We start from the raw sequence: 16,120 nt of genomic DNA on the forward strand, positions 1-16,120 counted from the left end.
AAGGTTGATTATCAGAAAGGGTTAACAGTCGGCCTCGAGACGCACACTGGCCAAAGAAAGCAAACCATGTGAAGTAACGCAGTCAGCCTTTTCCCTGTTACTGCCATTATCATTTGTCAACATCCAGAGGTAGGATGAATGTTGTGCTTCAGAATCTTGAAAAATGTATTGTTTCTATACGCAAACTATAAAAAAGGCTTGGCTCACAACCAGCTTTCTGGTAGGAAATATATCAGGCAACAATCAAAAAGAACAGGGGGATCAAACGTGATAAAGGAGGACAGATCTTGTTAGAAAAAAAAAACTAAGGATGAAAGTGATTCCGGTTACCCGCCCTAGTTTCCACTCCACCTGCAAAGACGCCCCCCTTCAGAGAGTCATAGGTCATCCAGCTGAAGGTCAGGGGGTTTAGGGGACACGTGTTCAAACGCTAGCCCAGACGGTGACCCAGCTAGGCTTGAGCTGATAGCATGATCTGAAAGTCTGGAGAGCTGAATATCTGCTGCTTTACTGCAGCTAAACACTTTGACAAATTTTATTCACATTTCTACTTATTTAAAAAAATAAATAATAATAACATTTAATCATTTATAATGTTATTGGTAAAATTTGTTAAATAAAATATCAAAACAATAATAAAACATTTTATTTTAATACATTTTAATATTAATGTTACAAGTTAAATATTAATATTTAATTAATTTTGCATTTACATTTTTAAATAAAAATTTTTTCGTTTAGATTATAAAAAATGTCTGGATGTTAAAGTGACACTTTGTAACTTAAAACCACATTCCTAATTTATTTGAATAAAAAAAAAATGCAAATGCATATTATATTAATTCATAATGTTAATATTAAAATATATTAAAATAATAACAAAATAATTGAACAATATTAATGTATTACATATTAATGTTTTTAAATTAAGAATGTTGATTTAATTATTATTATTATAATCCATGCTTTAAAGTAAAAATTTAGATAAAATAAATATTTAGTAGTCGAATTTCTATGAAATATTACAATTAATAATAATAATAATAATAATAATAACAATAATAATAATGATAATTAATGTAGTATATTTTTATGTAGTATATAAAAGAGTATATTTACAATCAATTCAGTAGTGTTGTTGTTGTAGTTTTTTTTTATATCAGTCACAAACATTGCTTTATATGTGTGAAAAGAAACAAAAAAATATGTTGCACTGAATTTTTTTATCATTTTAAATTTGGCCAACTTTCGTGTGTGGTCCTAAATGAAACATCAGATGTTCTGATTGGCCCATCACAACCAATCATAACAACACAGAATCTGCATAGCAAAGCCCTGGCAACCACTCCTCCACACCACGGCATCATGGTGCAACTGTAGGCTCAATCAATCACCAATGACATTCCTTTAAGAACATACAATGGAGTTGATTTGTACTCTTAACAATACACTTTGCATGGATGATGGGATATTATGTGAGCAATATGTTGAAATTGAGACTACACATATAATACAGAATTTAATTGGTTGTGTCAGTTTGATATGGCACACGGATTAACAAAATCATTTTAATGGTACTTCATGTCCAAAAATAAATAAATAAATAAATCACTGGCCTAGTGTGTGTTTATAAAAAAGTAAACACAGTCGGTGATGTCTTAAGTGAATGTAAATGAACAAGACATAAAAACATGTGTCAAAATATTGGATCAGTCCATTAAGCCTTGCAGTGTAACTGTGATAAATTGACACAATCTCTTTACATAAATCTACAGACACAATCGTGAGAGGCAGGATGTTTTGTTGCAATCTCTTGCTCCAAAAGCCAACAACCACATATGCTGGAAGTGCAAAGACTCTTCAAATGATTTGAGTACAAATGAAACTGATCCTGCACCTTCTGATCCAGTTTCAGTCTTACAAGTCTGCTGAAACTATTAAGAGCCCGTAAAAGCAAACATGAAGTGGAACTGCATCCAAAAACAAAGATTTCCATGGCTATGAGAGCTAAAACTGACCATGTCCCAAATGAGACCAGACATTACAGACTTACTCACCATCCATGACCTAGAAATATTTCAAGTACAAATGCATCTGAAGTGTTTAAAGAAAACATTCGGTGACATATCCACCATCAACAACATAACAATTTGCTCAGTATATCTACAAATATCCACGGCTGCGAAAACATACTGTCAGGCCTGACTTCCAGCTGAGGTTATGTCTAAATGCCTGATCCCAGCAAGTCTAGATTTACAACACTGAGAACATGCATTTTCAAGTTTTCAAACACAACTTCTATATTAACTATTTGATCCACTTCTGAAATATTGTACTATGATAATCTGCCATTTTTAGTCTATATTTATATTTTTTTGAAGGTTGGACCATTCATTTTGTTATACAAACATAAATTTGTTAATTAATGAAAAACAAATATACATATCCAGTTTTGTTATTGTTAATTAGTGCTATTAAAATATTTTGAAATAAAGCTGATATATATTAATACTAATTATACTAGAAGAACACTGATTATATTATAGTTTTATATATTATTTTACTAAAATCGGCAAAAAAGAAAAATTATTATATTATGAATTATTATTAATATTAATTTTTTAAACTATATTTTAGCTTACATGCCCCCAACCCGCCCCCCATCCAATCGGTTCAAAAGCAAATTCAAGTCTTAGTTCCCCCACTGAGGCGACTGTTACAAGAAAAAAAAAATATTTTGCAAATATTGTTTACTTTCATGTCATTTAGCTCCTTCAGGTTTGAACAGGTCTTTATTTAAGGTTTGAAGGGCCATTTGACAGTAACAGGTCTGTGTGTTTTAGGAAGACTAGAACTAAACCTTAGCAGTAAAAGCAGATTTCCATGTGTAGAATTAAGCTTCCCCTGCATTACATCCTTGAACCTGCTTTAGCACATTCTTTAGTGAGTCATAATAAATATGGACACCAATCAAGACTCATATTAAAGAATGTAAACCACATGCCACCCAGATACACAATAGATGCTGAGCCAAAGTGAGTAATCGTCACGGAGCTTAATGGTGCAGCAGAATCAACTGGAACTGGAAAACAACACCAGTGCAGTGTGTCCCAAGCGAAACATCAAGAATTAATGGAGAAGTGCAATTAGATTATGTGCTAATGTTAGACTAAATATTTTAATTGTTACAGATGCAGGATAATAAACTAGAGCACATTGGTCTTCAAATCTGTGACTTCAGATACTGATTACAGTTGATAATACATGGAGCTTATAGGTTACTTGTAAAGACTGATATGTACCACTGGGCCACGGCGTCCCTGTTTGATATGCGACAGGTCCGGTGAGGGTCCCATGGGCCCCATGTTGCCTCTGGGACCAGGCATGCCTGGTGGCCCCATTTGTCCTGGAGGACCAGGGGAACCTTTGGGCCCTGGGCTCCCTGAGAGAGATATACAATGTGACAGGTTTACAGAAGAATGGTATCAGGAAAAGAATGGCAAAAATAAACAGCATATTAACAAAGATCACCTGCAGGCCCAGGTGGCCCTGTAGGTCCAGGTAAAAATGGATGTGTCATCATCATCTTTTCATTGGTCATCTGTTTATTGACCTCTGTGTTGCTTGGCAATACGGCAATCTGAGGAAAGGAGAGTTACACAAAACTTACAGATCATCCAGAGTCTTACTGTTTCTTGCACTATAGGACTGGAAAAGTCTGAACAAAAAGATGACATGAACTAGTTTTTTTTTTTGGTTGTGAAGCTTAATAGAACCAAAAACGCAAGATTAACAGTCAGTTTTACAAGAATAGTAATCCATAGATGAATATAAATTTCATTATTTGCTCCCTCTTATGCTGATCCAACCCCAATGTGCTGTTGTTTATTTTCTGTGGTAAGAATCTTCAAGAAAGAATCTTCATGCTGCTCTAAAATAAAATAAAATAAAATAAAAATAAATGGAAGAAAATATAAGAAATAAAATGAAATATTAAATGAAATCTTTTTTATAAAAATAATAATAATAAAAAAAGAATAAATAAATGGCTTGGGAATAAAGAGCACAAGCTCATAACTTTTTAGAAACGCTTGCAATATATCATAGCTTGGTCAAACTCGAATCCGTTGATCTAACTTTAACCCCTTCGCTTGGTCCTTACCTTGGTCTAACTAGTTCTTAAGACACCATTATAACAGTGATGAATTTTAAGCAATTAACCCTTAAATATTTAGAGACATAACTGTGATTAAATTTGGTTAAATTATTCCTTTGAGAAAAGGTATAAGGACATTACTGTCACCTGATAGCAACTAATCTGACAGGAGGGAATGGCTAAAAATATATAACATTACAAGGTAACAAAGAGAATTATAATTTAAACCAAAGTAACGTGAGCATGTAATATGATCGATAAACTGTAACATCTGTGTACATGCTGTTCGCAAAAACAGGAAATCTCTGAACTGAGATCAGTGCCTGTCTTTTACAAGCGTTTTTCGGAGAGTATTTCACTTCAGAGGACTCATTGGAAGTATCCATTACCTTCTAACCTATGAGCTCTGGAGATCAGTACACACACACACACACACACACACACACACACACACACACACACACACACACACACATTCACTAGATACAGCCCTAGGCCTAGTGCATAAATCTGTTTGTCTGTGTCCAGCCCTTTGCAGTCAATTTAAATCTCATTTGTCATTGTTTCTGGTTTTGATTTTTGTCTGACTGCACATATTTCGATTCCTATGTTGCACCCAGTGCCAATGTCAACCACTTATGATGCTGCGAGAGATTAGCAGAATTATGTGCTGTGAACAGCAGTCCCTTTTGAATAAAAGATCTGCAGTTGAAATAAAACACTACAGTTCTGTTCCAAAACTTAGTAAACATTGCAGTCAAATGCCTACATAGTAAGCTACCTTCTAAAGCACAATCCTAACAGTTATTAAACCCCATAAATGACCGATTTAGTACCAACGCAATAGTCTTTAGACTAAAATGGTACACAATGAATTTTACTTACATTTTTATAATTTTATTAATTTTGAATTACAAGCTGACCACTATATGATGTTTATAAATTTATAATAATGTTTCCTCATAAATGGATAATTTGTAACATTGCAAACTGGAACTGCATTCTCCTAAAATATCATGTCCGAAATATCATACCATATACATTTTTTAAACTGAAAAGGAAAAAAAAAAAAATCCATGAATAAATCTAAAAATACATTAATAATAAATAAAACGAGCAAGCCAATATAACTTTTTTCCTAACAAAGCAATAGGCAGGAAATTAAAACAATGGAGAAAAAAAAACCTTTTAAAGCAAACATATCAATGTTTTTTTGTGTCACCTTCTCACAGAACCATAAGTCTTGCCTCACTCTCACCAGTTCATCACATATTTTACTCTCAGTTTTTTCCCCTCATAGTCTGCTGGACCACATGCACAAGAGCTATATATCATGCCGTGACCATGAGGGTGCTGAGTGGATTTGCTGACAGTCTCACTTTGTCTACAGCCCGTCTAAACTGCATCCCTGTGTTCAACGTGATTTACTAGCCTGCAGCAAGGACAGACATAAGTCACACCACCAGACTGCTCAGCTGTTCAGCCCGTGTTTTATCACTTTTTATTTTGCCTATAAAGTCACCAACACATCCCTGAAGACTTGTATAACCTAAATCTGACTTGCTTGTGAAACATTTGCAGGCTGGTTCTTGTTAGGTCGGCTCACATCTATGGCTGAGAACATGCTTATAAAAGGAAATCTGTGGCTTGTTTTAGCAAATAAGTCTTTCAGGTGAAACTGGTAAAGGGCACCTTCTGTTTGAGTTGGAGAACGGTCATCTTCATCTGATGGAAGTCTTCACATGTGGCCGAGCACGTTCCTTCTTTCATGACATTGTCTGATTTCTCAAACAGTGTGGCTGCAAAAAAAAACAACAACATGAATGTGGAGCTTAAGGAAGTTTGTCGGACAAAACCAAAATTAATCAGCTAAGTGAAAAAGTCAATCCATGAAGGCAAATGTTAAGAGAATGTTATTAAATTATAAATACACATAACTGATGCAATAAAAAAATTGCACAATTAAAGCATTTCAAGCTCATTAAAAATGGACCATGTGTTTGATTTGTATGCATAGTGTGTTGTATTTTGACATAGCAATATGCTAAAATCTAATTTCAACTAATTCAAATAAAAAAGAAGTACATTTTACTAGCATTATTTTAAAAATATACTTAAAAAAAAAAAGTGAAAAAAAAGTGTGAGTAGAACGTAATGTTTTTGGACATTTAATTGCATATTATTTATAATCAAGTTAAAATATCTGTTTAAATTTGTATGAAATGCAATTAGTTAAGAGTGCTTTTTGACCCACTAAGGTATGTAATTTCAATTAATTTCTTATATTGTCTATGAAACATTATGTGCACACTGCCAAATTTACTGGCACACATTTATGGTAAACTAAAATATGAATGTAATTTCTACTAAAACTTGCGTGTCATGTATTTAAATATATTTGAAATGACACATTGTCAATGACGTTGCAATTTAGTACATTTAAAATATTAACTTTAAGTGCAATATCAAACAACACAATGTGCTTTAGTATGTTTGTCAATATCAAAATAAGTGTACTTTAAAGCACTTTATAAAGGTATACTGTTTGACTTAGTTTTTATTTCTTTCATATTATATCTGCAAGTACATAAAAACACACTTTTAAGATTGGAAATTCGAAAGCACATACAATACAATTAAGTGCACTTCAAAAGGGGAATCTCAAATATATGGTGTGTTTAGCTGTTGCCCCGTAGAGTGTTCTAAATAAAAAGCTTATGAGACTCCTTTTCAGTTAGTGTACTCAAGGCAGCTCACTAGGTTTTGGAACCGAGCTAAAGTTTTCATTAAAATGTCTCATAAACTTATAATAGGGATCTTAAGGTCACAATGGAAGCTCATTCCATACATGAATCATCAGAAACACACTAGCTCCTCATCAGAATGTACTAACTACTGTCATTCCTGTCAAAAGTCTGCAGAGTTCAGAAGCCCTTTTAAACTCCTACAGCAGTTTGACTAATAGCCGATAACCTCATTTAATCTACACACTGTAATCTCAGTGGTCTGGAATTCCCAGAATTCCTTTTTCGTACATCTGGATTGTTGCAAGCCCAAATGCCCTGAAAGGTCATCTTATTTTGCACTCAAATTGACCCAAAAGAGAGGAAACAGCAGACAGAAAACTCTGAATGACTGATACGCTCCACAAGAAAGCCTAAAAGTAGATGGTGTGTAGAGGAGTGGAGAGGAAGGAGTGATTGATGCTAATGCTAACCGCTAGCTTGTGTCCCAAGTCATTAACCGCGAGGGGTCAGTGAACTTCCTGCCTGGAGACAGGAAGTAATGTCTTATAAATGTGTCAAACCAGAAGAGGCTGCAGAATGTTTTTTTTTTTTTGGAAACAGTGAGGAGATAAAGAGCTAAACCATATCTGACAAGAAATTAATGGCCCTAAAAGTTGTATAATTTTTTATAATAATTAATACAAATTTTAATAATAATAGTATCTGCAAAATGTTAATTATTTTACCAAAATAAGAGGGATCATACAAAATGCATCTTATTATTTATTTAGTACTGACCTGAATAAGATATTTCCCATAAAAGACATTTACATATAGTCCATAAGAGAAAATAGTTGAATTTATAACAATGACTCCGTTCAAAAGTTTCCATACACTCGATTCTTAATACTGTGTTGTTACCTGAATGATTCACAGCCGATTTTTGTTTTGTGCCTGCTGTTCTTCAGAAAACTCCTTCAAGTCCCACAAATTCTTTGGTTTTCCAGCATCTTTTACATATTTGAACCCTTTCCAACAATGACTGGAGCATCAGTGACCATTTGAACCATTTGTAAAAGTCGCTCAGTTGTCCTCAGTGTGAAAAAGATGGATCTCAAAATCACACATTCATTGTCGGCAAGGGTTCAAATATGCAATAGATCCAGGAAAACCAAAGAATTTGTGGGACCATAATGATTTTTATGAAGAGTTTTTTTTTTGTTCAGACGTTGTAATTACTCAAATACATAAAGGTAATTTACATTTCATATCCACTCGGCTTATTTTCTGCCCATCTTTCTTTGTGTTTGCATTGCTTTAACTAGATTATGCATCCATGACCTGTCAAGGCATTTAGACCTCACTCAATCCTTTCCACACCTGCTTGATGGAGAGATCTGTGGATAGACAGGTCCAGACAGGAAAATGAATATATCTGGTTCTCTGTGCTCTATTTAAAACCTTAAAAACTTGCAAAAGCAGCTCCTAAATGGGAAAGTGGCTCTCAAACTGAACAAAAATCAGAAAACGGTGGAAATTAACTACAATCCCATGAAGCACTGCGTATTCCGTGAAAAAAAAAACACCCATTGCTACTCAGTATAAAATTACTGACTAAAAACCACTGAAACGGAGTATAAATACAGAAAATTCTAAGTTTGACAAAATTCTTTACAAAAACATATTACTGCCAAGTTGATTCATTAACTTTTATATGTTAACAATGATTTCTCGGGATTTCACTACAGCAATTATTTCATCAGTTAAAATCTGGACGTCTGAAAGAGGTGTTAGTGCACAGTTTCAGGTCGTGAACCGCTTTGCAGGCCCACAAACGTCTGGGAAACTCCAAACTACAGAAGAAAAGAAGACAGACCAAAAAGAAAGCAAGCAAGCTAAAGTAAAAGAACAAAGAGTGTTGCTGAGACAGACAAACAAAGATCCAGAGAGTACACTCACCTCGCTCGCCCTTGGTGCATGTTTTCCCATCATCCTCTAGGTAGAAGCCCTTCTCACACTCACACTGGTAGCTGCCAGGGGTGTTCACACAGATCTGTGAGCACACCGTCTCGTTATTGTTGGCACATTCATCAATGTCTAACGCAAGAACAGAGAGTGAAAGTGTGAGGGATGGAAAGTTGGCAAAGTGCAAAAGACGTGATGTTTGCTCCTGGGGCGGTATGGAGTGCTTCTGTCAGATCAGCCGGAGAAACAATATTTGACTCCCATCAAATCCATTTAACACTTCAGCAGTCTGGAAGGTCAGACCCTTTAAGAAACATTATTAACCCTTGTGTGGTGTTCATATTTTTGTTACTCAGCCAGTGTTCATAGGTCTGATGGACCAGCTGCAGTTTTGGGTTTTTAATTCAACACAATCAAAAATTATGTTCAAATACTCAACAGATGTTTACTTAATCCCAATAACAAGCATTATAAACAGCATATATGGTCAAAATTTGCCCTTTACCTTTTTTTAGATCACATTCATGAATTAAAGTGCTAAATCCTTATACGGAAATGGCAGGGGCAGAAACACAAAACTCACACTTACACTCACACTCTTATAGACTCTCTTTCTCACACACATACACACTAATTGCAGGCCCAGACAATAGGAGGACAGAGTGAAGGTACACAGGACCTAAAATTTCCACTCTTTTATTAATAGTATAATTTTTCTTTTGATAAAAAGTGCAAATGGGTCCCACAGACTCGAACACCGTACAAGGGTTAAAGAGGCATTGAGAAACCAACCCTGAGAATTAAAAACAACCCATAGAGGGCGCTAATATATCCATGCTGTTAAATATTCCTGATGCTTCGAACAAGTCCTATTTAATGTTTATGTTGTTTTTGAGAAGCAAAATCTTTTTTTTTTTTTTTACAAAAATGCTTCCATGGTAACCACAGTTTCAGGAAAAATAAATTTAAAGGGGGGGGGGGGGGGGTGCTCATTTTCACTCAATCTCCTGTTAATCTTGAGTACCTATAGAGTAGTACTGCATCCTTCAGCTCTCCAAAAAGTCTTTAGTTTTATTATATTTATAAGAGAAAGATAGCCTGTACCGTTTTTTTTTCAGAAAAACAAGCGGCTGGAGGCGTGACGTGTGGGCGGAGCTAAAGAATCACGTGCGCGAGTAGGATTTTGCGTTGAGAGCACTGATCTATAAGTGGTTGAGAACGTCTGGAAGCTGTGACATTACCGTGAGGAAAAAAACATCATCCAGAACAAACCATGGCTAACAGTCAGATTCAGCCGTATATTTATGATCCAGAATCAGATCCAGAGGCTGAAATTTAACAAGAGCAGCAGCATCAATGACTACCGTAGGACGTCTCTATGTGGTATGTATTGAAACTGTATATATTTGCTTAGCGGTTTTGGAAAATGACTAAGTTCCACTTTATGTCTTCTTTTTTTTTTTTTTTAGCTGTACATGTGGAAAGTGCAGTTTGATGCCAACATCGCATGTTGTTTACTTGATGTGCTTACGCGCCGATAGCTAAGTTAACAACACAGAGATATTTGAAGCAGTTTTACTCACCGCATGCGGTTCCAACACACGATCGTGACCCTTTTTCGTTGGGACTGCATTATCCTTAAGAAATAACCAATGTGCAAACCCGGAGTCAAACTGGGCCTTGTTTGTAAAACAAGCATCTTCGAAATGCAGGGAACAAACACTTGCACAACTCCGTTGATTCTCTGTAAAAATAAACTCCATCCACTGGTCCCTTAATGCTGTATTTTTATTTTTTTTTGGTAATCTGTGCAGGGTTGTCTTGCCCTGGCAACCAAAAACACACTTCTTTTGTGACATTTCGCGACGTTCTCGCTCTGATCAGTGAATGTCTGTGCTCAGCCTCTCAGTGCTCTGCTATACGGGAGCGCGCGCTCTTCCGGCAGAAGTGCCTTAGGACCCATATAAGGAAATTCCGCTCCATCTAACGTCACACAGAGCCATACTCGAGAAAAAAAAACTTTCCGAAACTTGTGACAAACCGGAAGGAGTATTTTTGGAACAAAAATACTCCTTCAAACGTACAACTTAATTTTTGAAACTTTGTCCATGTTTAGCATGGGAATCCAACTCTTTAACAGTGTAAAAAACTCAGTATGCATGAAATAGCATTTCACCCCCCCTTTAAACTAACAGTTTAGAAATAAATAAATCAAGTAAATATAAGAATTTAATTATATTCACAATTATATATTTATATAAACTAACATTTTATGAACTATGATTTTACATAAAAAATAAAAAAATAAAATGGGTAAATGTAAATTTTGAGCATCACAAACATTGTATACACATTGCAATGTTTGTGTTGCGTACATTGCATACACCATTATGCTGAGGACCAAAAGCAAATGGTCATCACTTTTTCTTGTATTTGATTAATGGTTTCATACCTATACTGCACATTTGTTGTGTGAAAACTGATTTTTTTTTGCACTCTGTATTATTATATATATTTAAAGTAAGTTCAAAATCTTACCTAGACAGTATGGTTTCTCACGGTTTCTATGTCGTTCCCGGTCATAGCGATATCCAGAATAACAGGTGCACACCACACGTCCGAAATGATCGGTACACTGCTGTTCACACGGGGCGCCAGCGCACACATCATAGTCTGTGTATACAAACAAACATCAACCCATCAGGAGAGGAAAGCACAAGACTACAAAAACCAAAAGCTTTAAAGCACTTGCATCAAAACCCACAATATAATTGTCCATTCCGAAAATAATATGCAAATGTGGTACTTAAAAAAAAAAAAAAAAAAAAAAAGTATTTTCACTTTTCACAACAAAACCAAAAAGAGGTCTGGGCCAAAGAGCCAAACCATCTCAGGGACAGCATGGAATGCCGTATGAGTCAGGGAAGTATGTGTCCATTCTCAATCAGTACTGTATGTGTTTCTCATCAGCAGAGAGAGGGCAGGAAAGGACACCAGAGAACACAAACAGCATAGAAATTGAAAAAAGGCTTTAAAAACAGGCTGTAGACAGTCTCAAAGGGTTCCAGGGACCACTACACAACCTCTCAATGTGGCATGGCGAACCGCAAAACACAGACAATTTAGTTGCACATTTTTATTTGACAGTTACGAGTAAAAACTCGTTAGTGGTTTGAAACCCTCAACCAAAGACCGAGCAGTATATTACTGCATTCAAAAGCTAATATACAGGCCTGTTCCCACTATAAAAATACACACAAGGTAATCAAGCTATCGTTACTGGTGGGGAAACTCTGCCAAGTTGTTTAAGGTGTGCTGGAAATGTTAAAACAACATGAAAAAGCTCTAGCTGAGTGGTTTCCAAAAGGAATGATTTTGTTTAGAACGCTAATGGGAGACGAGGGAAAACACTTCCAGAAATATCAGAGCAAATTCAACCCAGAGGAGTCTAATCTGGGTAGGGAGAGAGCGAGAAAGAGAGAGAGGGGGGAAAGAGGTCTTACCTTCTGGAATACACTGTCCCAGTACAAACTTAAAACCTTCACAGCACTTCTTTCTGAAAGAGAGACGAAGTGAAAGAAATGATAATACTTTCTTTAAAAAATTAATTAAGTCTTACCCTTAATAGGGTGTCATGGATGGTTGCCAGGATGTTGCTAAACTACCATTCAAATAAACTTAATAAATAAATACTTTTTTATTCAGTGAGGACACATTACATTTATCAAAAGTGACAGAAAATACTTTTATGATGTTACAAAATTATGTTTCTATTTCAGATAAACATGATAAAACAACAACATCATCATCAAGACTGTTTCCAACATTGATAATAATCAGAAATGTTTCTTGAGCTTGAAATTATATTTACATACAACCATCAACTTATTAGAATGATTTCTTATGAATCATGTGACACTGAAGACTGGAGTAATGGCAGCTGAAAATTCAGCTTTGAATCAGAGGAGTAAATTACATAAAGTTCACAATATGAGACAAAGTGAAGATCCAAATGGAAAAAAAGTGTGTTTTTCTGGACAGTGATGGAAAACTCACCTCCGAGGTAAGATATTAATATCCCCCCCAAACTTTTCCCACTCTAAGTGGTCATTGTGGAGAGGTAACTCTTTTAGAATGACAAGGGAACAACTCACAAGAACTAACAGAAATGATTCATTTTAATACTATGTACAATGATTCCCAAATGTTTCAATGCTCCAAAAATAAATAAATAATAATAATATTAAATAAATAAATAAATATAAAAAAAATACAAAAAGGGGGGAATTGTGGATATTAAGCAATGGTGAAATCCTTTTTTTTTAAACAGTATTACTCACACATTTTGTGGAACTATTTAGTCTTGTCTGCAGAGGAAGCAAACTAATTAACAATGCTTAAATAGTTCATATTAAAAAGGCTATCACCATGTTAAACAATTAAATGCATTGGTTTACAATAACAATAAGAACAACATAAACAGTTAATATGTTTTCACATAATTGCTTTTACAGCCACAGAAGAAATAAGGGGTCTGAGCTGGGCTATGGCTGGCTGGTATGGTTTGAATCATGGGAGCGGTTTAGGTGGTCTGATTCACACAGGAAAACTTTATTGGTTTGTTTCAAGTACGAGATGAAATATCAGGAACTACAATCACTTACAAATCTCTCTCACACACAAACCTAAAACCCAAACACAATATAATATACACAAACAAACAAACTCCCAATATTAAGGGGCACTATATATATATATATCTTGATGTCCTGAAAAAAATTATAAATGCACATAATAATAGACTTTAACTGAATAAACAATATGAAATTCCTTAAAGGAAATGACACTGCAAGATAAAAAATATTTACAATAATGAGTGGAGAAATCAATGATAATTTAAAAAAAATCATCATAAGCCACAACTTGGCATTGAACTTTACTACATTAGCTTGTTTACAGACAGACTTGCAGTATTTCCACTCCACACCATTTTTTTCCCTGCTGTATGTTGCCCAGAACTAATGGGTGTCCTTGGAGTTCCCTTCAAAATAAAGAATTTTCCCACGCTTACAAGAACCTGAAGCATTCAGGCTACAGAGACTCTGGGTATATGTCCCTTTTCTAGACTCTAAATGAAGGATTCAAAAGTATTTGAAAAGTCTGATTCCATACAAATACATTTTTAAGATTTGTGATGTCATAGGAGAACCTTTTGAAGTTATGATGTGATAGAATTAGAACTATGATGAGATAAGAGAACCCTTTGAATTTTTTTGTGAAGGAATAGGAAAACCTTTATTAAAAAGGTAGCCCTACTATGATTCCATAAAATAAAAAAAATAAAAACATTTTACCTTTCAATGGTTGTTTATCTATGTGCTAATGCTTCAAAAGACCAAATACATGCATAAATATTTTTTTTGTGCTAAAGAAGTTTTATTTTTACACTCTTACATAAGAACCTATAATTATTAAACAAAATCATTTTTGTAGTATAATGTGAAGAAAATTAATTTAAGGATTGAATATGGTTATGTCCACATGAAGCCAGAGCTTTCCCTATCGGATATAACAAACATGGAACTATACATTTATTAATCTCTGTTAATGTTAGTTAATAAAAAGACAATCGTTCAGTGTGTGTTCATGTTTTTGTTGCTGTTACGTAACATAGATGTGTCTGACTAGAGGCCAGAGATGGGCTGATGACATCATCGTTTCAGAAAATATACGGATTCGCTGTCCACACGAAAATACAAAGGCGGCATTTTAAAATGTATCCATTCTGGGACCCGGTTTAAAGAAATATCGGTTTAACACTCCCAAAACACCGGATCCATGTGGACAAAACGCCTATGCAATAAAAATCTTTTACTGTATACAGTGAAACACGTCTCTGTGTGGACAGGGCCTAAGAGAGCTCAAGGTAGGAAAACTCAAATTCTGAACTCCGTAAGACCCATGCTAAAACGCAGCTGTAAAATCAACTGTGCTGTGCCACACAAGTGCCATAACTCAGATTTATATGGTGAAAAACATCAGAAAAAGAGAGAATCCATGGAAGTGCTGAGAATACACTGAGACACAAATCTCCTGCTGTGGGAGGTGGTGATTGGTGTGAGGGCAGAATGAGGTGGAGGTGAATTTCACACGTTTGCAGTCATGTACACACAGACACTCATGGGGTCAGATTCACTCTACCAAAGTAAAATCACACATTCACACACCACTGCTACAGAAACAAACACATGTGTTACGATACAGCGGTCAATTTGCAACATATGCAAATGATCTCAACCTTATCTCCTCAACACCAATCAAATAGATTAAATTTTGTGTACATGGAGACTTTAAGCAAGTCTCATGCTTCTTGCATGTTTCACTTAAAACAAAGGTAAGTGGAGGGAAGTCATGGCCTTATGGTTAGAGAGTCTGACTCAATCCAAAGGTTGCAAGGCCCTTGGGCAAGGCACCGAACACCCAACTGCTCCCCAGGCGCCACAGCATAAATGGCTGCCCACTGCTCTGGGTGTGTGTTCACTGCTGTGTGTGTGTGCGCACTTGAGATGGGTTAAATACTTTCACTTTGAAGAATTTCTAGTAAACTCACATATCTCAACCATGTCTCAAACTGTGTTCAGGATAATCAAGTCTGTAATTAAAAAATAAAGCACTTCAGCAAACACATACAGCAGGATAGGAAGGATGCAGGTTTATATACACGGAGATGCAAAAGAGAAAATCTCGTGATTCTGGTATGCTGATACCAAAGCCACCCTGATCCTCCACAAATACACAAACTCTGATATGTCCCTATCTTAACACACAACACTCAGAGAGAAGAACAGCCAGAACTGACCCTGGACCTGTGTCTGCCAGGGTAAGCATTCCAAAAATATTTTTTAAGATTTGCTTATTAACTCTGTGGTGTTTACACTCAGGTTTCCATCTGGTGCTGGTGCTTTCACAAATATATTCATACTTTGAGGATTTGATTTTTCATTCATTTTTTAAGATCGACTTTATAAAGACACATAAAACCCAAACTTTGAAACATATAAATTAGTTAATTTTTGTAATTATTACAATACAATTAGCTTTTTTATATTGTAAACATCTTTATGCAACCTCAAAATAAAGGGTAATTTAACTATTTATTGGATGTGCATGAAGCATGCAAATATCCATGAATTTTAAGAACTAAATCTGCACTGCATGACAGTATTTATTAATATGTGCATCATTAACATGAAAAACTATACAGGCTTAATGG

At 35.2% G+C, this 16,120-nt stretch overlaps 1 protein-coding gene across 1 annotated transcript in view; it reads right to left on the reverse strand.

The window, feature by feature from the left end:
• Positions 1 to 16,120, reverse strand: part of LOC113079111 (collagen and calcium-binding EGF domain-containing protein 1-like) — a 46,047-nt gene that overhangs the window by 5,182 nt on the left and 24,745 nt on the right. The window contains exons 3-8 of the mRNA XM_026251312.1: positions 12,351 to 12,403; positions 11,386 to 11,520; positions 8,842 to 8,979; positions 5,849 to 5,955; positions 3,532 to 3,640; positions 3,303 to 3,442 (exon numbers count right to left, since the gene is read on the reverse strand). Coding sequence (XP_026107097.1) covers positions 3,303 to 3,442; positions 3,532 to 3,640; positions 5,849 to 5,955; positions 8,842 to 8,979; positions 11,386 to 11,520; positions 12,351 to 12,403 — 682 coding nt within the window. The remainder of the gene's footprint in view (positions 1 to 3,302; positions 3,443 to 3,531; positions 3,641 to 5,848; positions 5,956 to 8,841; positions 8,980 to 11,385; positions 11,521 to 12,350; positions 12,404 to 16,120) is intronic.

The sequence above is a fragment of the Carassius auratus genome, unplaced genomic scaffold (assembly GCF_003368295.1).
Source record: "Carassius auratus strain Wakin unplaced genomic scaffold, ASM336829v1 scaf_tig00027190, whole genome shotgun sequence".
NCBI classification, from domain to species: domain Eukaryota; kingdom Metazoa; phylum Chordata; class Actinopteri; order Cypriniformes; family Cyprinidae; genus Carassius; species Carassius auratus.